The 26,769-nt window shown below is 40.0% G+C and overlaps 2 protein-coding genes across 14 annotated transcripts in view; one reads left to right on the top strand and one right to left on the bottom strand.

The window, feature by feature from the left end:
* Nup37 (nucleoporin 37) overlaps window positions 1-11,739 on the bottom strand; it is a 53,091-nt gene extending 41,352 nt beyond the window's left edge. For 2 of the 3 annotated variants that reach the window (XM_039078684.2, XM_039078685.2), the window contains exons 1-2: window positions 11,600-11,739; window positions 8,817-8,955 (exon numbers count right to left, since the gene is read on the bottom strand). The gene's annotated coding sequence lies outside the window, so the exon portion shown is untranslated. The remainder of the gene's footprint in view (window positions 1-8,816; window positions 8,956-11,599) is intronic. The other variant, XM_039078686.2, reaches the window with a different exon arrangement.
* Window positions 1-26,769, top strand: part of Parpbp (PARP1 binding protein) — a 69,434-nt gene that overhangs the window by 12,594 nt on the left and 30,071 nt on the right. For 4 of the 11 annotated variants that reach the window (XM_063262830.1, XM_006241189.5, NM_001401236.1 and 1 more), the window contains exons 3-5: window positions 8,849-9,079; window positions 13,685-13,789; window positions 25,964-26,134. In XM_063262830.1, coding sequence (XP_063118900.1) covers window positions 8,849-9,079; window positions 13,685-13,789; window positions 25,964-26,134 — 507 coding nt within the window. The other 7 variants (XM_039078223.2, XM_039078222.2, XM_039078224.2 and 4 more) reach the window with 5 other exon arrangements.

The following is a 26,769-nucleotide window of genomic DNA, read 5'->3' as shown; positions in this document are numbered from 1 at the left end:
GCTGGTGTGAATTATTTATTGCCTATTATTTATTGCCCATATTTTTGTGGATGTACTTGTTGGGTTGGAGTTCTCCTTCTACTACTTTCTGTAGGGGCAGATTTGTGGCTAGATACTATTTAACTTTGACTTTATCATGGGATGTCTTGTTTTTCTCCATTCATGGTGATTGAAAGTTTTGCTGGGTATATTAGTATGGGCTGGCATCTGTGGTCTCAGAGTCTGCTGGACATCTGGCTTTTACAGTAAGGTTCTTGTACCATTGTAGAAATATCCTTCTTTAGGCTAGAATTTTTGTTTATGATTTTACTTCAAATATTTTGGGGGCCTTTGAGGTGCAGTTCTTCATTTTCTGGCTATGTTGTTTTTAGATTTAGTCTTTTTATAGTGTCCCAGATTTCTTAGATGTTTTGTGGCAGGAATTGATTAGATTTAATGTGATATTTTCTTTGACTGATGTATCTATTTCTTCTTTCATATCTTCAGTGTCTAAGACTCTTCCTTCCATCCCTTGCAGTTCTGTTGGGGACACTTGCTGGTGGTGTCTAGGTATCTGGGTTTGCAATAACTGTTGGTCTTGGTGCTGATTTCTGAGTTTGTCTTTATTAGATGGATGTGTTCTGTTTTTGGTTTTTTTTTTTGGTTTCTGTTTCGTCCCTGGTCTTCTGGCTGAAGTGGCCTGTTGTTGAATAGAGGGTCTTTGCCAGAGTTGGAGGCTGGAATTCTGGTGGCCTGCTGGGGATCTTGGGGTTCTGGGTGCTGGTGGGGCCTCTAGTCAAGCAGGGGGTTTCCACTGGAGGTGTGGGGCAGGATATGGTGATGAGGAGAGGAGGGGCTGTTGGGGGTAGCTTTGTGGGTGCTGGGGGAGTATTGGTGGGTTACAGAGTGGGGGGCTTATCTGGGGATCTGGATGCCGGAGTATCTTCTGGTGGAAGAAGGGTCTCTTAAAGATATTTTAAGTCTGGATTTCAAATAACATAAGGCTGGTTATCATAAAAAAAATACAGACAGATTTTTAATGATTCAAATGTTTGTTTTGGATATATTTTTTATTATTCTTAATTACGATTTCATTTCAAGGAATAACAGTTGTTAATTACTTAATTACCTATTCATCTTTAAATGGGACTATTGTAAAAGTCTTCGTATCAGTAGAAACTGGGGCAGGCAGCATATATTCCATCTCACAGATCCACACACAGATACTAAAATATGTTTGTTTTTCATGCTGAATTGAAAATGAGAAGTTAGAATTTTTAATGAGTTAAGGCTAGTGCTTTTTGGAAGTCATCATTATTAATATCTTACATATTAATGTGGGAAAAGAATGCACTGAATGAAAGTCACACCTTTAGTGCGTCTGTTGAGAATGCATCACATGCTCCCAGGGAGATACTTTAAGGAAAGCTTTTATGTGGAGATGAAATCCTGTCCGTAATCATAGTGGATCTCTTAGCAACTACATAGTATAGTTAGGTCACAGTCTTTTTGTTTCTTTCAGGAAAAACAGAAGCCAAGAAGTAGAAGAGTGAATTTGTCTGCTTAGTAGCATCTGAGTGCTCACAGAAAAGAGTGTAACTGATTTCTTAGCACTTGTTCTGCGCTCTGAGTTTTGCAGTGATACCTTTCTCCCTGTAATAGTAACACAATGGGAATCAAGTCCTAACAACAATAACCTGAACAGTAAGGCTGGATTTTTTTTTTTTTTTTTTTAGTCAAAATAAAATTTATTTTTTTTCTTTTTTTTCTTTTTTTTTTTAATTAACTTGAGTATTTCTTATATACATTTCGAGTGTTATTCCCTTTCCCGGTTTCCGGGCAAACATCCCCCTCCCCCCTCCCCTTCCTTATGGGTGTTCCCCTCCCAAACCTCCCCCCATTGCCGCCCTCCCCCCATAGACTAGTTCACTGGGGGTTCAGTCTTAGCAGGACCCAGGGTTTCCCCTTCCACTGGTGCTCTTACTAGGATATTCATTGCTACCTATGGGGTCAGAGTCCAGGGTCAGTCCATGTATAGTCTTTAGGTAGTGGCTTAGTCCCTGGAAGCTCTGGTTGCTTGGCATTGTTGTACTTTTGGGGTCTCGAGCCCCTTCAAGCTCTTCCAGTTCTTTCTCTGATTCCTTCAATAGGGGACCTATTCTCAGTTCAGTGGTTTGCTGCTGGCATTCGCCTCTATATTTGCTGTATTCTGGCTGTGTCTCTCAGGAGCGATCTACATCCGGCTCCTGTCGGTCTGCACTTCTTTGCTTCATCCATCTTGTCTAATTGGGTGGTTGTATATGTATGGGCCACATGTGGGGCAGGCTCTGAATGGGTGTTCCTTCAGTCTCTGTTTTAATCTTTGCCTCTCCCTTCCCTGCCAAGGGTATTCTTTTTCCTCATTTAAAGAAGGAGTGAAGCATTCACATTTTGATCATCCGTCTTGAGTTTCGTTTGTTCTAGGGATCTAGGGTAATTCAAGCATTTGGGCTAATAGCCACTTATCAATGAGTGCATACCATGTATGTCTTTCTGTGATTGGGTTAGCTCACTCAGGATGATATTTTCCAGTTCCAACCATTTGCCTACGAATTTCATAAACTTGTTGTTTTTTTTTTTTTTTTTGGTTCTTTTTTTCGGAGCTGGGGACCGAACCCAGGGCCTTGCGCTTCCTAGGCAAGCGCTCTACCACTGAGCTAAATCCCCAGCCCCAACTTGTTGTTTTTGATAGCTGAGTAATATTCCATTGTGTAGATGTACCACATTTTCTGTATCCATTCCTCTGTTGAAGGGCATCTGGGTTCTTTCCATTTTCTGGCTATTATAAATAAGGCTGCGATGAACATAGTGGAGCACGTGTCTCTTTTATATATTGAGGCATCTTTTGGGTATATGCCCAAGAGAGGTATAGCTGGATCCTCAGGCAGTTCAATGTCCAATTTTCTGAGGAACCTCCAGACTGATTTCCAGAATGGTTTTACCAGTCTGCAATCCCACCAACAATGGAGGAGTGTTCCTCTTTCTCCACATCCTCGCCAGCATCTGCTGTCACCTGAGTTTTTGATCTTAGCCATTCTCACTGGTGTGAGGTGAAATCTCAGGGTTGTTTTGATTTGCATTTCCCTTATGACTAAAGATGTTGAACATTTCTTTAGGTGTTTCTCAGCCATTCGGCATTCCTCAGCTGTGAATTCTTTGTTTAGCTCTGAACCCCATTTTTTAATAGGGTTATTTGATTCCCTGCGGTCTAACTTCTTGAGTTCTTTGTATATTTTGGATATAAGGCCTCTATCTGTTGTAGGATTGGTAAAGATCTTTTCCCAATCTGTTGGTTGCCGTTTTGTCCTAACCACAGTGTCCTTTGCCTTACAGAAGCTTTGCAGTTTTATGAGATCCCATTTGTCGATTCTTGATCTTAGAGCATAAGCCATTGGTGTTTTGTTCAGGAAATTTTTTCCAGTGCCCATGTGTTCCAGATGCTTCCCTAGTTTTTCTTCTATTAGTTTGAGTGTGTCTGGTTTGATGTGGAGGTCCTTGATCCACTTGGACTTAAGCTTTGTACAGGGTGATAAGCATGGATCGATCTGCATTCGTCTACATTTTGACCTCCAGTTGAACCAGCACCATTTGCTGAAAATGCTATCTTTTTTCCATTGGATGGTTTTGGCTCCTTTGTCAAAAATCAAGTGACCATAGGTGTGTGGGTTCATTTCTGGGTCTTCAATTCTATTCCATTGTTCTATCTGTCTGTCTCTGTACCAATACCATGCAGTTTTTATCACTATTGCTCTGTAATACTGCTTGAGTTCAGGGATAGTGATTCCCCCTGAAGTCCTTTTATTGTTGAGGATAGCTTTAGCTATCCTGGGTTTTTTGTTATTCCATATGAATTTGCAAATTGTTCTGTCTAACTCTTTGAAGAATTGGATTGGTATTTTGATGGGGATTGCATTGAATCTGTAGATTGCTTTTGGTAAGATGGCCATTTTTACCATATTAATCCTGCCAATCCATGAGCATGGGAGATCTTTCCATCTTCTGAGGTCTTCTTCAATTTCTTTCCTCAGTGTCTTGAAGTTCTTATTGTACAGATCTTTTACTTGCTTGGTTAAAGTCACACCGAGGTACTTTATATTATTTGGGTCTATTATGAAGGGTGTCGTTTCCCTAATTTCTTTCTCGGCTTGTTTCTCTTTTGTATAGAGGAAGGCAACTGATTTATTTGAGTTAAGTTTATACCCAGCCACTTTGCTGAAGTTGTTTATCAGCTTTAGTAGTTCTCTGGTCGAACTTTTGGGATCACTTAAATATACTATCATGTCATCTGCAAATAGTGATATTTTGACCTCTTCTTTTCCGATCTGTATCCCTTTGATCTCCTTTTGTTGTCTGATTGCTCTGGCTAGAACTTCAAGAACTATATTGAATAAGTAGGGAGAGAGTGGGCAGCCTTGTCTAGTCCCTGATTTTAGTGGGATTGCTTCAAGTTTCTCTCCATTTAGTTTAATGTTAGCAACTGGTTTGCTGTATATGACTTTTACTATGTTTAGGTATGGGCCTTGAATTCCTATTCTTTCCAGGACTTTTATCATGAAGGGGTGTTGAATTTTGTCAAATGCTTTCTCAGCATCTAATGAAATGATCATGTGGTTCTGTTCTTTCAGTTTGTTTATATAATGGATCACGTTGATGGTTTTCCGTATATTAAACCATCCCTGCATGCCTGGGATGAAGCCTACTTGATCATGGTGGATGATTGTTTTGATGTGCTCTTGAATTCGGTTTGCCAGAATTTTGTTGAGTATTTTTGCGTCGATATTCATAAGGGAAATTGGTCTGAAGTTCTCTTTCTTTGTTGTGTCTTTGTGTGGTTTAGGTATAAGAGTAATTGTGGCTTCGTAGAAGGAATTCGGTAGGGCTCCATCTGTTTCAATTTTGTGGAATAGTTTGGATAATATTGGTATGAGGTCTTCTATGAAGGTTTGATAGAATTCTGCACTAAACCCGTCTGGACCTGGGCTCTTTTTTGTTGGGAGACCTTTAATGACTCCTTCTATTTCCTTAGGAGTTATGGGGTTGTTTAACTGGTTTATCTGTTCCTGATTTAACTTCGATACCTGGTATCTGTCTAGGAAATTGTCCATTTCCTGAAGATTTTCAAATTTTGTTGAATATAGGTTTTTATAGTAAGATCTGATGATTTTTTGAATTTCCTCCGAATCTGTAGTTATGTCTCCCTTTTCATTTCTGATTTTGTTAATTTGGACACACTCTCTGTGTCCTCTCGTTAGTCTGGCTAAGGGTTTATCTATCTTGTTGATTTTCTCAAAGAACCAACTTTTGGTTCTGTTGATTCTTTCTATGGTCCTTTTTGTTTCTACTTGGTTGATTTCAGCTCTGAGTTTGATTATTTCCTGCCTTCTACTCCTCCTGGGTGTATTTGCTTCTTTTTGTTCTAGAGCTTTTAGGTGTGCTGTCAAGCTGCTGACATATGCTCTTTCCTGTTTCTTTCTGCAGGCACTCAGCGCTATGAGTTTTCCTCTTAGCACAGCTTTCATTGTGTCCCATAAGTTTGAGTATGTTGTATCTTCATTTTCATTAAATTCTAAAAAGTTTTTAATTTCTTTCTTTATTTCTTCCTTGACCCGGTTATCATTGAGTAGAGCATTGTTCAATTTCCACGTATATGTGGGCATTCTTCCCTTATTGTTATTGAAGACCAGTTTTAGGCCGTGGTGGTCCGATAGCACGCATGGGATTATTTCTATCTTTCTGTACCTGTTGAGGCCCGTTTTTTGACCAATTATATGGTCAATTTTGGAGAAAGTACCATGAGGGGCTGAGAAGAAGGTATATCCTTTTGCTTTAGGATAGAATGTTCTATAAATATCCGTTAAGTCCATTTGGCTCATGACTTCTCTTAGTCTGTCTACATCACTGTTTAATTTCTGTTTCCATGATCTGTCCATTGATGAGAGTGGGGTGTTGAAATCTCCCACTATTATTGTGTGAGGTGCAATGTGTGTTTTGAGCTTTAGTAAGGTTTCTTTTACGTATGTAGGTGCCCTTGTATTTGGGGCATAGATATTTAGGATTGAGAGTTCATCTTGGTTGATTTTTCCTTTGATGAATATGAAGTGTCCTTCCTTATCTTTTTTGATGACTTTTAGTTGGAAATTGATTTTATTTGATATTAGAATGGCTACTCCAGCTTGCTTCTTCTGACCATTTGCTTGGAAAGTTGTTTTCCAGCCTTTCACTCTGAGGTAGTGTCTGTCTTTGTCTCTGAGGTGTGTTTCCTGTAGGCAGCAGAATGCAGGGTCCTCGTTGCGTATCCAGTTTGTTAATCTATGTCGTTTTATTGGGGAGTTGAGGCCATTGATATTGAGAGATATTAAGGAATAGTGATTATTGCTTCCCGTTATATTCATATTTGGATGTGAGGTTATGTTTGTGTGCTTTCATTCTCTTTGTTTTGTTGCCAAGACGATTAGTTTCTTGCTTCTTCTAGGGTATAGCTTGCCTCCTTATGTTGGGCTTTACCATTTATTATCCTTTGTAGTGCTGGATTTGTAGAAAGATATTGTGTAAATTTGGTTTTGTCATGGAATATCTTGGTTTCTCCATCAATGTTAATTGAGAGTTTTGCTGGATACAGTAACCTGGGCTGGCATTTGTGTTCTCTTAGGGTCTGTATAACATCAGTCCAGGATCTTCTGGCCTTCATAGTTTCTGGCGAGAAGTCTGGTGTGATTCTGATAGGTCTCCCTTTATATGTTACTTGACCTTTTTCCCTTACTGCTTTTAATATTCTTTCTTTATTTTGTGCGTTTGGTGTTTTGACAATTATGTGACGGGAGGTGTTTCTTTTCTGGTCCAATCTATTTGGAGTTCTGTAGGCTTCTTGTATGTCTATGGGTATCTCTTTTTTTAGGTTAGGGAAGTTTTCTTCTATGATTTTGTTGAAGATATTTACTGGTCCTTTGAGTTGGGAGTCTTCACTCTCTTCTATACCTATTATCCTTAGGTTTGATCTTCTCATTGAGTCCTGGATTTCCTGTATGTTTTGGACCAGTAGCTTTTTCCGCTTTACATTATCTTTGACAGTTGAGTCAATGATTTCTATGGAATCTTCTGCTCCTGAGATTCTCTCTTCCATCTCTTGTATTCTGTTGGTGAAGCTTGTATCTACAGCTCCTTGTCTCTTCTTTTGGTTTTCTATATCCAGGGTTGTTTCCATGTGTTCTTTCTTGATTGCTTCTATTTCCATTTTTAATTCCTTCAACTGTTTGATTGTGTTTTCCTGGAATTCTTTCAGGGATTTTTGCGATTCCTCTCTGTAGGCTTTTACTTGTTTATTAATGTTTTCCTGTGCTTCCCTAAGTGTGTTCATGTCTTTCTTGAAGTCCTCCAGCATCATGATCAAATATGATTTTGAAACTAGATCTTGCTTTTCTGGTGTGTTTGGATATTCCATGTTTGTTTTGGTGGGAGAATTGGGCTCCGATGATGGCATGTAGTCTTGGTTTCTGTTGCTTGGGTTCCTGCGCTTGCCTCTCGCCATCAGATTATCTCTAGTGTTACTTTGTTCTGCTATTTCTGACAGTGGCTAGACTGTCCTATAAGCCTGTGTGTCAGGAGTGCTGTAGACCTGTTTTCTTCTCTTTCAGTCAGTTATGGGGACAGAGTGTTCTGCTTTTGGGCGTGTAGTTTTTCCTCTCTACAGGTCTTCAGCTGTTCCTGTGGGCCTGTGTCTTGAGTTCACCAGGCAGCTTTCTTGCAGCAGAAAATTTGTTCTTACCTGTGGTCCTGAGCCTCAGGTTTGCTCGTGGGGTGCTGCCCAGGGGCTCTCTGCAGCGGCAGCAACCAGGAAGACCTGTGCCACCCCTTCCGGGAGCTTCAGTGCACCAGGGTTCCAGATGGTCTTTGGCTTTTTCCTCTGGCGTCCGAGATGTGTGTGCAGGGAGCAGTGTCTTCTGGTTTCCCAGGCTTGTCTGCCTCTCTGAAGGTTTAGCTCTCCCTCCCACGGGATTTGGGTGCAGAGAACTGTTTATCCGGTCTGTTTCCTTCAGGTTCCGGCGGTGTCTCTGGCACAGGGGTCCTGCCGCTCCTGGGCCCTCCCCCACGGGAGCCCAGAGGCCTTATACAGTTTCCTCTTGGGCCAGGGATGTGGGCAGGGGTGAGCAGTGTTGGTGGTCTCTTCCGCTCTGCAGCCTCAGGAGTGCCCACCTGACCAGGCGGTTGGGTCTCTCTCTCACCGGGTCTGGGAGCAGAGAGCTGCTGCGGGCCGGGATCCGCGGGTGTGGGACTTCCGGTAAACACAGAACGTGCCCGGTCCTAGAGAAATTCTGCTTCCGTGTGTCCCAAGCTCACCAGGCAGCTTTCTTGCAGCAGAAAATTTGGTCTTTCCTGTGGTCCCGAGGCTCAGGTTCGCTCGTGGGGTGCTGCCCAGGGGCTCTCTGCAGCGGCAGCAACCAGGAAGACCTGTGCCGCCCCTTCCGGGAGCTTCAGTGCCAAGGCTGGATTTTAAAGCCAGTACTTGGAATATATTCTGTTATGTGGGAATTCCTCATGACACTGGAGATGTTAACTAAGACAGTAAAAACCCTGTAGCTAACCACAGTATATTATGCATGCATCCTGCCTCTGCCTCCCATGTATTGGGATTAAAGGTGTACTCCATCATGCCCAACCCCAATTACCAATTTTTATCTGCAAACATGCCTACTTATTTATATTTTATCACGTTATCAAAGTCTCAGTGTTTCCTTTAACAACATGCTATTGGTATTCCATTATCAATCAGGTGAATGGCCATTCAAGCATTAAGCACTCACATTTACCCTTGTCGTTGTTTTGCCTCTTTCAGCATCACGGAGAATTCACCGTCTGTCTCAGCGATGTCTTACTGACGTGGAAATACTTCTTACACGAGAAACTGAACTTGCCCATTGAAAATATGAAAGTGGTCGACCACTATGAAGACATTAGGAAAACATACGATGATTTCTTGAAGAATAGCAATACACTAGATCTGATTGATGTTTATAAAAAATGTAGCATCATGACTTCTAATTGTGAGAAACACATGATATCCTCTGTAAGTATTCTAAGAATAATTCTACTTTAATCAAATTAAAGTTCAGCTAAAATACTTTTATTTTAAGCCATAGATAGAATTACTAGTCTTAAAAGTATGGCAGGAGGCAGGGAATATGTCTTTGTTTTCAGTAGTAAAGACAAAATGACAAAAGTTTTTTTTTTCTTTTGAAATCATGCTAAAAATGGAAAATTTAGCTACCCAAAGTCTAGTGTTTACTTGAAAGAAATATTTTTGATAAGTTTTGTTGGGCGTGTGATATTATTTGATAAAAGAATATTTTTCTTAATAGAAAAAAATTGGCAAGGAAATAGATTCCAAATGTCAGATTTCTTTTGAATCAGATCAAAGATTACCTGTCTACAACTTTTTCCGTTTTGTTGAATGTACATGTTTATTAGGTGTGTATTGTATAAACAACTGTTACAGTTCTTTTGCATGGTTTAATAGCTTCTTAGTCATGCCATATATTACTGTCAGAGAATAGAATAACATAATATCTGAGAATAAACTTCATTGTATAAACATTTAATTTTAATAGAGAAAAGTTTAAAAGCTGTGATCCTTAGATTTGTTCATATTAGAATTGATGAACTATTTAAAATCTATTTGTACATATGCAGGTTTTATTTTTTGAGTGTTGAAAATACTTTAACACTTTCTGTGTGCTAATAAGGTAATGAGTAAATGTTGGCAATGGCTGACTGTATATTTGGAATTAGGAATTATTTCCTGTATTTTGTGAGATACTAAGCTCTTTTTATATGGTAATTAGTAATAGCACATATGTTCATTATAATAGAAATCTCTGGTATAAAAATGTGTTTTAACAATGCAGAAGCTTGGGGCTGGAGAGATGGCTCAGTGGTTAAGCACTGACTGCTCTTCAAGAGGTTCTGAGTTCAAATCCCAGCAACCACATGGTGGCTCACAACCATCTGTAATGGGATCTGATGCCCTCTTCTGGTGTGTCTGAAGACAGCGACAGTGTACTCACATACATTAAATAAATAAATCTTAAAAAAAGGAAAGTAGAAGCTTATTTTACTCCCTGTAGAAGAGCCATGTGATTCTTACTTAAATGGTCAAAGGTAGGCGTTGAAGTTCCAACGGGACAGTAGTGCTCATGGAGGGAGGCAGTAGGACCAGAGCATGACATTCTCCTTTTAAGGAGAAGCAGCTCTTTTGCCTCAGTCTAATTGCTTAAAGCTGAGTTGGGCGTGTGGAGAATGTGGTCTTTATTTGGAGTAGTAATGTGCCAGGGTGAGAGCAAACACTGGGGCTGACCTGTTATAACTTCTTCAAGCACACACTCACATGTGCTCTTCTCCTGTCCATGTAGAGAAGAACCTTGAGAGAAGGGTTTTGGTTTTGGTTTCTTCTTTCCTATAGGGCTGATTTTTGACTAGCTCTCCATAGTTAATGTACAAAGCTAATCATAGGTAAAAAGAGATGCCTGAAATCTTGGGCGCAGTGTTTTCATCCTGTGCTTTTCCTGTTTAGGGGGAATGCATTCTCTAACACATTTCCTCACTGAGGGAAAAGGACAGCTTTTCAGGCTGTGTGGAAGATTGTCTGCAAATGTCAACATCTCTGCAGAACACCAAAAATTAAACTGAAGCTGCAAAGATGGTGGTTCATGAAGAAAACTTTGAAATTATAACAATGTAGTCTCTGATAAATATCAGACGTTTTCTTCAAGGAAATTTCCACTAACAAAATTGTATAGCAAAATGTATCTCGGTTGATTCTTCTAAAGTACATTAAATGGGACCTAATTAATTTGTGCTATGTCTTTAAAGTTACATATCAGAGTATTCTAAATCATTCTGATTTTTATGCTCTTGAATTCATGGCCTTACTAAAGTCGCTTTGTTTCTTATATTTTGTAGTTTAAATAATGCAGAGATTATTAGGAATTAAGATAAACATGAGGTAGTTCTGGAAACATGGTAACTTGAATCTTTACCCCCAAGTTTATGATTCTTCTCCATCTGGGAGCACATATGGCTTTGGGTTCTAACAGGAATATCAGAGAGAGAGAGAGATTTGGGTTCTAGCAGGAATATCAGGGAGATTTGGGGCAGAGTTGGATTTCACATGAAAGGAATTTAAGTATCTGGACCACAGCAGCAGAGACCTATGGCCAGCAGAAGTGTAGATCTCCGAAGAACTTAGGCACAGATCTGTGGTTAGTTCTATTACTTCCTGTTGGTAAGAACGCGGAGACTTCTTTGACCTAGGCAGTTGGACCGCAGTCTTTTTATTTTCTTCTAAGGCTGTGCGGAGCAGCACGGAGACCATGCCACTTGCAGAAACCATCATTTCAGAGAGAGCCAAGAGAAACAACAACCCAGCGTGGAATCACGATCATTAGCTAGACAAGGATGAGTCAACTGGCCACACATTCTCAACAAAAGAGAGCTGTTAGAGAGGAGAATAACACCTAGTACACAGAAATACCAAGTGTGTACAGGAATTCACGGATAACACCTAAGCACAAGACTTGCTAGATCTTACCTAACAAAGAAGATGCGCTTCTGGGGATGTTGTGTGGTGACGTAGGGATGCCAGAGCACGTGCTCCAACCGCCCAACTGCAGGGAGGGTACGGGGGTGCAGCTTCCTACGTTGAACTCTGGGTAGGAGAGCTCGTTTTTCCTGATGAAGCCACCCTTAAAAAAGTTCACACAAGACAGGACTCCTGAGGAAGCTACCTTTAGCTGTAGCCAGAGACTTGTAGGAGATGCCCTGAATCTTTGTGAACCGAGTGTGGAAGGTGGACTAATGTCTTCAAGCCTTTCCCAGGATATCCCTATCCACGTGACCGAGGTCAGCACCACAGCTGTCTCTAGGAAAAAGAAGCCCATTTCCAGGGCTTCCAAGCGGCCCCGTGGGCAGTTAAGGCCCTGCCAGGACCTCTCAACGCCTGGGGAAGATACCTGTGTATTAGCCTCATTGGTCCAACGACCGTCACAGAAGCAACAGTCTCTCGCAGCCGTGTCTCAAACCTCATCGTTACCCAAGGGTCTCCATAAAACCCGCAGGGGAAAGCGAGACCCGAAGAAGCTGGCAGCTGCTATGGAGCGGGTGAGGCAGTGGGAAAGTCGCCTTCTCCAGAACCTTGAGGAAGCCACGCATCACCACCTCACTGTTGAAACTGAGAATAAGAAACCAGTGATGCAGTTTAACACAGAAGACCAGCCAGATGCCGCCTCCGAGGTCCACACAGGGCATAGACATTTGTTTTTTTGGACACATGGCCACTAACTACAAAGTTGGCATTACTCATAAATGTTTGTACCACCCACTTTATCAAAGAAAAAGTTTGTTCTTTTATTGTAAAAATGTAAACATTCTTACTTTTCAGCCCCATCCATCTCTCCTGGTTTACCCCACCCCTTCTTCAGGCACAGGAACGTGTGCTGTCAGAGACGGAGCTAAAAGCTTGTTGGTAGGGTAGAATCAGCAGTTCCTGGGTGAAACTGAAAACTGGTTTGCAAAAGCAGTATTGAGTAGATGCCAAGGGCACATAAGGTCTAAGATACTCTAAGAGGCAGGTGAGAAGCTTTATTTTTAAGCTCCAGGTTGGGCTGAAAATATTGGGCGGAAAATATTTCTTCCAGTTTGTATCAGAATTGGAGGCATTTTTTTTGGAGGGTTACCAACTTCCAGAAAAATCAGGAAATCTACTGCAAATAGATGCAGGCTGGCAACAACAACCATTGGGGTAGTTCAGTATTTCCTCTACCCCAGTTCTGTGTGTGGTAGGAATTTACTGTGTAAGATGCTTGAGCGTTTGTAACTTATGAAATTCTCCCTATGTAAGTGGACTATTCAGTTGGCCCATTTTTTCTTATAGTTACTAGTAGGTTATAAAAATACCAGTTATAAAAATGGTAAGTCTTAACTTTTCAAATAAAACATGAAAATATAAAGAAACACGAGAGGTTATATAATGATATAAAAGCAAATACTTCCAGGTAATTCCTCTTAATTTTTATGATAAGTAAACTGTTTTCATGATAACTAAGAGAAAAATATTAGGAAGATTTCCCGTATAGCAGGCATATTGACATACAAATTAGCATCCCAACAAATAGTAAAGAACTTAGACGTAGAGCTACAGGAGTTGATGCGAAGATGCTAGTGGTTTCCATCAAAAGGGAAAAGACATGAGGGTGTAATGAAATAATAGATTTGTCATACCAAATAGTACTGTTAGCTGAAGAGAAACCATAGTCTACTGATGATCTGAGTTCCAGCTTATATTGACATATATACATAGACATTCTGATAAAAATTCCTGGTCTCTTAAATATTATAAGATTTCTTAGTTATAATTCATTGATTTATATTTAGATATGTTTGTTATTTAACAAAAGAGTAAATAGAATGTCCCTTCCTAACCATAATTGTTTATCATTCAGTTTAAAAGGATTCATGAAAATATGCAAAAGAGTGTAGAAAACAATGTTATGCTTACTTATAACTGTCTACATATGTCCAGTAACACTGCACTGGGACATCCGTGGTGATGTGCAGATTTTCATGTCGTATGGTATTCTGTGTCCTATACTTTTATTATACCACGTATCGCCTACAGATTCAACTACGGGACTTTCTATCTGGCACAGAGTGTGCAGTAAATGATGAAAATAATCCTCATAGCCCAGCGTCACCAGTGAAATGCAGCCAGAATGACAAACAGGTACTGATAACACCGTCAGCCAATGAAAGTAGGACTGGACCCTGTGCTCTTAAATCTGGTGGTTCATTGGGGCTGTCAATGAATATGGTGGTTGTGCTTTTAATTTTTCCATGTTTTAACATTGTTTAACTAAAGCTGACTTTGCAAAGGGTAGTACATTGGGACTGATAAGAGCGTCAGTGTAATCCGTGTCCTTATGTTTGGGCCAAGGTAACCAATGGACACTGAGCAAACACAGGTACAATTCAAGGTGCCGGGGACGTGGTTGGGTTTCAGGGTGTCAGATTGTTTGTTTTCTTTTTAAGTAAACGTCACCAATCTGTCTTGGTGACCGATTCTTGGAGGATAGGTTCCGTAGTTGATGGTGTTCTTGCTTCAGTCTGTATTGTGTGCAGGACTCTGATGAGTACCGTGTACAGGGTTGTCCTGGTAAGTTTGCCTTTAGCTGAATAGTGTGCCAGGTAGCTCTGCCCTCAACTACCCACGAGCTCTGTTTATCAGGGTTTCTGCGTTTCACAGAACCACTGTCAGCGAGAGATTAAGCATGTTGGCAGAGTCAGTAAACTTTTATTGACGTATTTTTGAAATCCTGCTTTCATGGTCGTCTGCTCCAGTAGAGTTAGCACATTTGACAAACCCTCTCTTCCTTTTCGGGGAACATTGCTGAGTCTTCTGAAAGTCTTGTGCTAAGGAAATTACACCTTAAAGAACAGATTCTTTCATTGCCTCTGAATGCTTATTTGCTTCTTACATTTAATAATGTACTTTTTTTATTGTCTCCTTTTTTTCTGTCTTATGGCAGATATGGAATATTTCATATTAGGAAATAGAAATTCAGGTTGTCCTGAACTGGCAGATCCCACTAATATAAAACTTAGTTTCCACTTTGTGGTCATCAACAAAGATCGGTAGGAAGGCCCTCTGGCACCACATTTCCCAGCAAACGTTTACTTAATGGATTTTTTAATGCATGTAGTTATGATCCGTGCCTGAATCAGTGGTCTCTCAGCATTTGTTATAACCCCGCGAGTTTTGATTCGTAATGTCTTCATTCCTTACCTTCAGCCACCGACGCTTTACCTTGTCTAATGGGGTGAATCCAGTTTGTGAAGGCTCTGGTGTGCTAGAGGTAAATTAGACAACTGCTTTCCCACTTGCTTTGTTGTTCCGGTCACTGCTGAAAGTCACTGTACTTTCCTGCTACTGGAGAGAGCCCACCCACGTAGCCCAGTGTCTTTTTGTATGTGCACTGTTAGACTTTCTGGGACTTTGTGTCTGGTATAAAAATCCTGGTCCTGTCACCAGAGTACGAGCTTTACGTAGGGATTTTATCTTGATGAAAACGAATTTTTTTGCGTTCTCTTTGTTTTTGATCTTGTCTTAAAAATTTACAAATGCTACTCAAACATTTTTTATTTGATGAGAGTATTCCTATATATCAAATGAGAACAGAGGATGGTCTTAGGGATCTTGTCTCTGATAGTTCACTTTTTTCCTTTTATTGGATTTTTTATTTACATTCAAATGTTATTCCCTTTCCCTGTTTCCCATCCATAAGCCACCTATCCCCTCCCCCTCCCTTCTTCTATAAGGGTGTTGCCCTCCCATCCATTTCCCATTCCTACACCCCCAACATTCCCCTACACTGGCTGGGGGGGGGGTGTCCAGCCTTGGCAGGACCAAGGCCCTCTCCTCCCATTGGTGCTCAACTAGGCCATCCTCTGTTACATATGCAGCTGGAGCCATGGGTGTGTCCATGTGGACTATTTGGGGGTAATTTAGTCTCTGGGAGTTCTGGTTGGTTGGCATTCTTGTTCTTATGGGGTTGCAAGCCCCTTCATCTCCTTCAATCCTTTCTCTAATCCCTCCAACTGGGATCCCGTTCATAGTTCTATGGTTTGCTGCCAGCATTTGCCTCTGTTTTTGACATGCTCTGTCTGTTTCTCTCAGGAGAGAATTATATCCAGCTCCTGTCAGCATGCACTTCTTAGCTTCATCAATCTTATCTAGTTTTGGTGGATATATATATATATATATGTATATATATATATGTATATATATATGTATATATATGTGTGTGTATGTATGTATATATATGGGCTGTATACTCATCTCAGGCAGGCTCTGAATAGCCGTTCCTTCAGTCTCTGGTCCAAACTTTGCCTCCATATTCCCTCCTATGAATATTTTTGTTCCCTCTTTTAAGGAGTAAAGCATCCGTACTTTGGTCATCCTTCTTCTTGAGCTTCCTGTGGTCTGTGGATTGTATCTTGAGTAATTTGAGCTTTTGGACTAATATCCACTTATCAGTGAATACATACCATGTATATTCTTCTGTGATTGGGTTACATCACTCAGCATGATATTTTCTAGTTCCATCCATTTGCCTATGAATTTCATGAAGTCATTGCTTTTGATAGCTGAGTAGTACTCCATTGTGTAGATGTACCACATTTTCTGTGTCCATTATTCTGTTGAAGGGCATCTGGGTTCTTTCCAGCTTCTGGCTATTATAAATAAGGCTACTATGAACATAGTGGTGCATGTGTCTTTGTTATATGTTGGGGCATCTTTTGGGTATATGCCCAGGAGAGGTATAGCTGGGTCCTCAGGTAGTGGAATGTCCAACTTTCTGAGGAAACCACAGACTGATTTTCAGAGTGGTTGTACCAGTCTGCAATCCCACCAACAATGGAGGAGTGTTCCTCTTTCTCCACATCCTCATCAGCATCTGTTGTCACCTGAGTTTTTTTTTTTTAAGATTTATTCATTTATTATATATAAGTCCACTGTAACTGTCTTCAGATACACCAGACAAGGGCATCAGATCTCTTTACAGATGGTTGTGAGCCACCATGTGGTTGCTGGGAATTGAACTCAGGACCTCTGGAAGAGCAGAAGGTGCTCTTAACCACTGAGCCATCTCTCCAGCCCGTCACCTGAGTTTTTGATGTTAGCCATTCTCACTGGTGTGAGGTGAAATCTCAGGGTTGTTTTGACTTGCATTTCTCTGATGACTAAGGATGTTGAACATTTCTTTAGGTGCTTCTCAGCCATTTGATATTCCTCAGCTGAGAATTCTTTGTTTAGCTCTATACCCCATTTTTAATAGGGTTATTTGGCTCCTGGAGTCTAACTTCTTGAGTTCTTTGTATATTTTGGATATAAGCCCTCTATCAGTTGTAGGATTAGTAAAGATCTTTTCCCAATCTGTTGGTTGCCGTTTTGTCCTAATGATGGTGTCCTTTGCCTTACAGAAGCTTTGCAGTTTTATGAGATCCCATATGTCAATTCTTGATCTTAGATCATAAGCCATTGGTGTTTTGTTCAGAAAATTTTCCTCAGTGCCCATGTGAATGAGACTCTTCCCCACTTTTTCTTCTGTTAGTTTGGGTATACCTAGTTTCATATGGAGGTCCTTGATCTACTTGGTCTTAAGCTTTGTACAGGGCAATAAGCATGAATCGATTTGCATTTTTCTACATGCTGACCTCCAGTTGAACTAACACCATTTGTTAAAAATGCTCCCTTTTTTTCCATTGGATGGTTTTAGCTCCTTTGTTAAAGATCAAGTGACCATGGTATGTGGGTTCATTTCTGGGTCTTCAATTCTGTTCCACTGGTCTACCTGCCTGTCTCTGTACCAATACCATACCGTTTTTATCACTATTGCTCTGTAATACTGCTTGAGGTCAGGGATGGTGATTCCCCCAGAAGTTTTTATATTGTTGAGGATAGTTATCCTGAGTTTTTTGTTATTCCAAATGAATTTGCAAATTGCTCTTTTTAACTCTATGAGGAATTGAGTTGGAATTTTGGTGGGGATTGTATTGAATCTGTAGATTGCTTTTGGCAAAATGGCCATCTTTACTATATTAATCCTGCCAATCCATGAGCATGTGAGATCTTTCCATCTTCTGAGATCTTCATTTTCTTTCTTCAGAGACGTGAAGTTTGTGTCATGCAGATCTTACACTTGCTTGGTTAGAATCACACCAAGGTATTTTATATTATTTGTGACTATTGTGAAGGGTGTCATTTCCCTAATTTCTTTCTTGGCCTGTTTATCCTTTGAGTAGAGGAAGGCTACTGATTTGTTTGAGTTAATTTTATACCCAGCCACTTTGCTGAAGTTGTTTATCAGGTTTAGTAGTTGTCTGGTGGAACTTTTGGGATCACTTAAATATACTATCACATCATCTGCAAATAGTGATATTTTGACTTCTTCCTTTCCAATTTGTATCCCTTTGGCCTCCTTTCTTTGTCTGATTGCTCTGGCTAGGACTTGGAGTACTATTTTGAATAAGTAGGGAGAGAGTGGGCAGCCTTGTCTAGTCCCTGATTTTAGTGCTATTGCTTCAAGTTTTTCTCCATTTAATTTGATGTTAGCTACTGGTTTGCTGTACATTGCTTTTACTATGTTTAGGTATGGGCTGTGAATTTTTGATCTTTCCAGAATTTTTATCATGAAGGGGTGTTGAATTTTGTCAAATGCTTTCTCAGCATCTAATGAAATGACCATGTGGTTCTTATCTTTGAGTTTGTTTACATAGTGGATTATGTTGATTGATTTTCATATATTAAACCATCTCTGCATCCCTGGGATGAAGCCTACTTGATCACGATGGATGATTGTCTTGATGTGCTCTTGGATTCGGTTTGTAAGAATTTTATTGAGTATTTTTGTGTTGATATTCATAAGGGAGATTGGTCTGAAGTTCTCTTTCTTTGTTGGGTCTTTGTGTGGTTTTGGTATAAGAGGAATTGTAGCTTCATAGAAGGAATTCGGTAGTGCTCCATCTATTTCAATTTTGTGGAATAATTTGGACAGTATTGGTATGAGGTCTTCTATGATGGTCTGATAAAATTCTCCATCAAACCCATCCGGTCCTGGGTTCTTTTTGGTTGGGAGACTTTTAATAACTGTTTCTATTTCTTTAGGAGGTATGGGGTTGTTTCAATGGTTTATGTGTTCCTGATTTAACTTTGTTACCTGATATTTATCTAGAAAAATGTCCGTTTCCTCCAGATTTTCCAGTTTTGTTGAGTATATGCTTTTATAGTAGGATCTGATGATTTTTGAATTTCCTCAAATTCTGTTGTTATGTCTCCCTTTTCATTTCTGATTTTGTTAATTTGGATACATTTTCTGTGCCCTCTGGCTAGTCTGGCTAATGGTTTTTCTGTCTTGTTGATTTTCTCAACCAGCTTCTGGTTTTGTTGATTCTTTGTATCATCCTTTTTGTTTCTACTTGGTTGATTTTAGCCCTGAGTTTGATTATTTCCTGCCTTCTACTCCTCTTGGGGAGTATTTGTTTCTTTTTGTTCTAGAGTTTTTTAGGCGTGCTGTCAAGCTGATGATGTGTGCTCTCTCCTCTTTCTTTTTTCAGTCATTCAGAGCTAATTTCTCCTCTTAGCACTGCTTTCATTATGTCTCATAAGTTTGGGTGTGTTCTGCCTTCATTTTCATTAAATTCTGAGAAGTCTTCAATTTCTTTATTTCTACCAAGTTGTCACCGAGTAGAGTGTTGTTCAACTTCCATGTATATGTGGTGGTTGTGTTGTTATTCTTGCTATTGAAGACCCATCTTAATGCGTAGTGATCTGATAGGATGCATGGGATTATTTCAATCTTCTTGTATCTGTTGAGGCCCGTTTTGTGGCTGGTTATATGGTTAATTTTAGAGAAAGTACCGTGAGGTGTTGAGAAGAAGGTATATTCTTTTGTTTTAGGATGAAATGTTTTATAAATATCTGTTAGGTCCATTTGGTTCATAACTTCTGTTAGTTTCTCTATGTTTCTGTTTAATTTCTGTTTCCATGATCTGTCCAGTGATGAGAGTAAGGTGTTAAAATCTCCTACTATTATTCTGTGAGGTGCAATGTATGCTTTGAGCTTTAGTAAGATTTCTTTTATGAATGTAGGTGCCCTTGCATTTGGAGCATAGATATTTAGGATTTAGAGTTCATCTTGGTGCATTTTTTTGCTTTGATGAATATGAAGTGTCCTTATCTTTTTTTGATAACTTTTGGATGAAAGTCGATTTTATTCGATATTAGAATGGCTACTCCAGCTCGCTTCTTCGAACCATTTGCTTGGAAAGTTGTTTTCCAGCCTTTTACTCTGAGGTAGTGTCTGTCTTTGTCTCTGAGGTGTGTTTCCTGTATGCAGCAAAATGCTGGATCCTCTTTATGCATCCAGTCTGTTAGTCTATGTTTTTTTCTTGGGGAAGTGAGTCCATTGATGTTAAGAGATATTAAGGAATAGTGATTGTTACTTTCTGTTATTTTTGCTGTTAGAGGTGGAATTATGTTTGTATCTCTCTCTTCTTTTTTTTTTTTTTTTGGCAAGGAGATTACTTTTTTGCTTTTTCTATTTATTACTCTATTTCTTATTCTTTGTACAGCTGGATTTGTAGAAAGATATTGTACAAATTTTGTTTTGTTATGGAATATCTTGGTTTCTCCATCTATGTTAATTGATAGTTTTGCTGGATATAGTAGCCTGGGCTGGCATTTGTGTTCTCTTAGGGCCTGTATGACCTCTATCCAGGATCTTCTGGCTTTCATAGTCTCTGGTGAGACGTCTGGTGCAGTTTTTAATAGGTCTGCCTTTATATGTTATTTGACCCTTTTCCCTTAATGCTTTTAATATTCTTTCTTTGGTTTATTGTGTTTGGTGTTTTAACTATTATGTGATGAGAGTAATTTCTTTTCTGATCCAATATTTGGAGTTCTGTAGGCTTCTTTTATGTTCATGGGCATCTCTTTCTTTAATTAGGGAAGTTTTCTTCTATAATTTTGTTGAAGATATTTACTGACCCTTTAAGTTGGTGGTCTTCACTCTCTTCTACACCTATTATCCTTAGGTTTGTTCTTCTCATTGTGTTCTGGATGTTTTAGGGTAGGACCTTTTTGTAGTTTGCATTTTATTTGATGGTTGTGTTGATGTTTTCTATGGTATCTTCTGCCCCTGAGATTCTCTCTCCTATTTCTTGTATTCTTTTGGTGATGCTTGTATCTATGACTATTGATCTCTTCCCTAGGTTTTCTATCTCCAGGGTGTCTTCCTTTGTGCTTTCTTTATTGTTTCTTTTCCATTTTTAAATCCTGGATAGTTTTGTTCAATTCCTTCACCTGTTTGTTTGTTTTTTCCTGTAATTCCTTAAGGGATTTTTGTGTTTCCTCTTTAAGGACTTCTACTTATTTACTTATGTTGTACTGTATTTCTTTAATGGAGTTACTTATGGTCTTAAAATCATCCATCATCATCAAAAAATGTGATTTTTAAATCCATATCTTGCTTTTCTGGTGTGTTTGGATTGCCAGTATTTCCTTTGGTGGGAGAACAGGGCTCTGATGATGCGAAATCATTTTGGTTTCTGTTGCTTCGGTTCCTGCGCTTGCCTCTTGCCATCAGGGTATCTGTGGTGTTAGCTTGTCTTGCTGTCTCTCATAGCGGCTTGACCCTCCTGTAGACCTGTTTTCTTTCAGCTGGATCTGGGAACAGAGAGCTGCTCCTGGGTTCATGTGATCTGAAGCCTCCAGGTGGGTTGCTTGGTGCAGAAGAGTTGGCCTTACTTCTGCTCTCAGGTATGTAGGCACTCATACTGTTTTTCAGCTCTCAGCATAGGCAGAAATCCGAAGGGTCCTGCCCCTGACTGCTCCTAGGTCCCTGTGCCCAGATGGCACTAGGTGATTTCCTCTTGGGTCAGGAATGTAGGCAGAAAGTAGTTGTCTTCTCTGAGTTCTCATGATTGTCCAAACTTCTGAGGGTCCAGCTCTCTCCCTGTCGGGATTTGGGTGCCAGGAGTTGTGGGACTGGTTCAGTTTATTTCCAGGCTCAGGCAGAAGTCACTGCCACTGACTGCTCCTATATTCCTGTATCCAGAGGCACTATGCACATTTCTCTTGGGCCAGGAATGTGAGCAGAAGTGGGTAGAAGTTTCCCCTGAGGTCTCAGGATTGTCACTTCTGGGAGTTTAGCTCTCTGCCTCATGGGATTTCTGTGACAGTTCTCTTAAAGACCGTGTGTGTGTGTGTGTGTGTGTGTGTGTGTGTGTGTGTGTGTGTGTGCGCGCACACACACACACACACACACATATGCCAGGTGGGTACCACACAGGTTTGTGGATGTGAGATGTCAGAGGCCAGTTTGTATAGGAGTTGACTCCCTTCTACCACTATTTGTGGTCTAGGGATCACACTCAGGTCTTGAAGCTTGATGGCTAGCATTATATCTACGTCAGCAGCATACTGTCTATGTTCTGTCTTAAGTGTGTTGTAAGTAGGACACAGTATTTGTCATGTTCTTTCAAGAAAAAGAACTGACTTATGTGTGAAATGATGTAAGCTCTTAAATATAGACAGCAGTGTCCTAAAGAATAGTTGTATAAAGAGTTAAATAGTCAGAAGTGAATCACTTTTACTATTTTCAAATATACTCTTTTTTTTTAAAAAAAACCAGGATACACCTGAGGTGTAGCTAAGTGGTAAAATGTGCAGAACCTGTGTCCAGCCCTGGGTTTGAGATCTTTAACTCCATCTCAAACACAGAACCAAACCAAACCAAATCAAAACAAACCAACAAACACAAAAACATAAAACAACAACAACAATAACAACAACAACAACAACAACAGCAAAAACCCCACCAAAAAACGGTAGCTGCTTCCTTGAGTTTTTTTATGCATCCCTATTACATCTCCCGTCTACAATCATGCAGTTCAGGCCACACAACGGCAGTCATTAAGAGCGTGCAGCTTTCATGCCCCCTTTAGTGTGAAAAAGTTAGAAAGTAAAGTCTGACGAAGGCTCCGGTGAATGTTCTGGGTAGGCAGCCGAGTGAGGGCCAACTCTTCCACCTTAAGCATCCTTCTAACTCTTCAGACTGACCCCGACTTTCAGGAAGTGAATAAAAATGGCAGACCCACCAGTCTGAAGAGGACAATCTGGAGAAGAACCCACTGTCTTAAGGAGGACCACCATCTCTGACACACTACCAAAGCCGATTTTAGGGATCAGGCCCTAACACATGTCTGCTTTTAAGGTTGTTCTAACGAGGGAAGGTGGAAGAAAAAAAATATTCTCACAACACAGGAGTTTGTATCAAGTGACGGTCAAGTATCAGTACCAGCAGGAAGGAGATGCTCTTCTGTATATCAGTCCAGCTTGGTTAGGAGCACTGCCATAACAGTGACGGACGCTGTATGCTCTCACATAGCTTAAGACAGCACACACACGCACGCACGCACGCACGCACGCACGCACACATGCAGATGGTAAAAAGAGACTTTTTTATATAAAACTTGATATAAAATGCCTTTTAATACTGTACAGTCACCAAAAGAAGAGTTATAAAACACATACACTTCACTTGGCATCTTTAGGACGTTCAGCTGACCATGCCTTCTCTGTTAATGTCATGTCACATCCTATAGAGTTGTTCCCAGCCTTGCTGACATCAGCTTCCCCTTTTTCACTTTGGGTACTTTGTCTCAATTCTAGGGACCTTCTTAATGCTTATGTCTGACTTACAAGGCGCCTTTAAAAATTAGCATACTTAAGGTTCTAAAGAGACTTATGGGGATACAGTCTTGGAAAGGTCTATTCTGATCATCAGATACATTTACTAATGGCACACCAAAATCTTCCCATGGAGCAGTAAGATGAATTTAAGAAATACTCTATTTTATTTTACCCTACTTTCCCCCTAAAGTGTTAAATTGCTTTAGAAATTCTGAGGTAACAAAGTGGAATATATAAAAAGGCTCCCTGCCCAGTCTTTAAGCAAATAAGAAATTCTTAATCTAATGAGTGTTTTGTCATTACACGTAAGCGTTTATGTGCCAGCCAGGAACATTTTTAGCAAGGAAAGCAAGTAAAGTTTTTTGTTTAACAATCCTGACTTCAATTTAAGGTTAGATATTTGTATCTCAGTAAAAATTAAAGAAGACTATGGGCAGAATCAATTTATTAAGCAAATTTATCAGTACTCCCGTTTTTGATGTCTTGCTAAAGCTTTAGTCTTGTGGATTTTTTCAATTTAGGTCCTTGCTTCTGGATGTCATAATTGTATTTATGGACTGCTTTTCTGAGGAACCTTTTAAAAACTCACTTGCACATACAAGAGCACAGAAACCATAACTGCCATGTTATCTGACCATAATGAGAGGGATGCCCGTCCAGCCGCAGCCAGAGCTTGAAGAAGCCCTCCATCTGTGAAGGCTCTAAGATGCTTTCCCCAGTGTTTGCCCAGCAGCATAGACCAGAGAAGTGGAATTTGTAAGCCTTAAAGAGCAAGTTGTAGGTGTCAAGCTTAAAGTTTGCCTTCGAACACACACACACACACACACACACACACACACACACACACACACACACACACACACACTGTTATTCCTTGCAAAGACAAACTTCTTTGACTTAGGCCAAGAATAGCACTAGTCTGTGCATACAAACACAAATATTTAGAAGGTAGTTTGACAAAATGACACCATATGTGTTTAGTAAAATGACAGTGATAGATCTTTTCCCACCCCCTCAGCCTTACAGCCTCCCTAGCCAGAGGCTTTTGACCAGGTTTACTGTCCCAGGCATGAATTCCATCCAGTCAGCCAGCACTATTGTATCTGTGGGTACATGTTTTCCTGCATGTCCGTTTGGTAGTATGCATTCTGCTCGGTGAGACCATTGACAACCTTTCCCTACCAGTAGCCTTCTGGAACTAAGCAAGAACCCACAAGTAGTCTTGCTCTAGTTTGGACCAAAGTGTGTCGTGTCTTCAGTAATAGGGCCTGATTCTCTAGTTCTGGTAGGCTACCAGGAGCAGTGTTGGTAGCCTGTATTTTGAGGGTTTGGGAATCTCCTTGGCCAATAGTTCATAGGGAGGTATTCCTTTCCACCACTTACACTGGCCTCAGAAAATTTAAATAAAGAAAACACTTTGAGTGTGGAGAGGATACATCATGGGCTTCAGATTTCTGATGTTATTGGAACATTTATGAATTTCTTATTTTGACCATGAGTTGAGCTCAGCATCTGTAAATCCACTACCTGAAGGAGTTGGCTGGATTTCAGGTATGTGATAGGACAATTAGAACCAGAAACAAATGATTCCAAGGCTGTAGGTGGTATAGTTGAAAGGGAAAGAGCACAAAGAGAATCTATAAGAAGAGTTTAATCTTGCTGTGGTCTAGTAGTTGTCTTTTTGTCCTTCCTTTTCTGGATTATGTTTTGGTGTCAAGCCTAACTTTTCTGCCCAATGCTAGGATTTAAGGATTTTCTCCTATGTTTTGTTCTAAAAGGTATACAGCTATATTGTAAATTTAAACTTATGATCCATTTTGAGTAAAATGGATCCACTTATGTAAAAGGTGTGAGCTTTGAGGTGAGGTTCGTGTTCTGCCGTATGAATGTCTGTCCGAGGTCTGTTGTCGCAGTCCCGGTAGCGATACTTCTGCTGTTATGTACTTTTGTGGCTATGACTTTGTCCGTCTGCTTCTGGATTCCTTTCAAACTCATCTGTCCTTTTGTATACACTTCTCCATCTTGATTATTATAATTCTGTAAAGACTCTTAAGATTATCTCTTATATTGAATGTGTTTTTATATGGCTTACGTATTTCTTAGTAAATTTGTTAATGTTCCCACTCACTAAATTTCATTGTTTTCTAAACATTTACTTCATTCATTTTGATATTTAGTTATTTCATAAGGTCAAAGCCATTATCTAGTAGTTCTTAAGAACTTAAGTATTTAACTTTAGCTCTGTGTCTGGCATTGCAATGGGATGTAGACTTGGGTCCAGTGGCAAGATGGCTCTGCTCTAACGTTCTGGAAACGGTATGCTTGGCTGTTATTTCCTGGCAGTCTTATGCAGGGAAATGAGGTGAAACCTCACCAGAAAGGCCTTGTTGCGATGTATCCTCCTATAGCATTCTGTAAGGGCAGTTTTCCAGTAGTCACTTAGTATTTGCTGGTTATTAAGTTCATTTCAGCGAGAAAGACTGTGTTGGTTGCCCAGTTTGTTTCCAGTTCGTTTGACTGTTCCTTTTGCCTAAAGAACAGGATGTAGTGTCATGATTTCATGATTCTATATATTCTTACTGCATAGTTAAGAAAAGGGTTTAGAGCAACTGCGATAAAGGAAATAATGAATGTTTTCCTGTACAGGTGCGGCTGTTGGCAAAGAAAATTTTCCTTTCGTATTTGAGCCTCTTAGTGAATTCAAAGAATGACCTGGCTCTGGCTCAAATTCTCAACACCCCTGACCGAGGACTGGGAAGGGAGGCCTTCACCAACTTGAAGCATGCTGCCCGAGAGAAACAGTTGTCTATGTTTCTGGTATGGATGCTTGTGTTTTCAGGACTTGTAATTATAATGAAACCATTTTTGAGTAGTTAATTTACGTTTTTGCCTTTCTATTTGAAAATCTACTGATTTTTAATTTTTCCTGTCTTCCAAGTTTAGCCAGTGAGAATTTCTGTTAAGCAGTATTTCCTACAAAAATACATTCCATAGGCCATTATCCCTAATAAATAAGGGATACAGGTTTTCTCCTCTTTTCTCTTATTTTCTCTTTCCTTCTTTCCTATCTTTACTTTGAGGGGCTTTATTATGTGTCCCAAGTTGATCACAGATTCTCAGTCCCCTTGCCTGTGTTTCACAATGCTGGGTTATAAACAAGTCCTACCGTGCCTGGCTTTGATAGACTCTTCTTGAGTAAGTACTTCTAAGGGCAAAAATCAGTAGACATAGCATATGTGATGTTTGTTTACATGATGCATATCTGTATATCAGGAGCTTTGAGAAGTTCTTCAGTGGAATAACTTCCTTATATCTTATAAACAGTTACCTTGTTACGTCACCTGTGACTCCTCAAGCTGTTTGATCTTAGAACTTCCCACAAATTACTGATATTCCATAATGTGCTTTTTAAAGGGTAATTTGGGAGATAGTGTTTTTGGAACATTTCATCT

The sequence above is a fragment of the Rattus norvegicus genome, chromosome 7 (genome assembly GCF_036323735.1).
Source record: "Rattus norvegicus strain BN/NHsdMcwi chromosome 7, GRCr8, whole genome shotgun sequence".
In the NCBI taxonomy this organism is placed as follows: Eukaryota; Metazoa; Chordata; class Mammalia; order Rodentia; family Muridae; genus Rattus; species Rattus norvegicus.
This window is presented reverse-complemented; position numbering and strand designations above follow the sequence as displayed.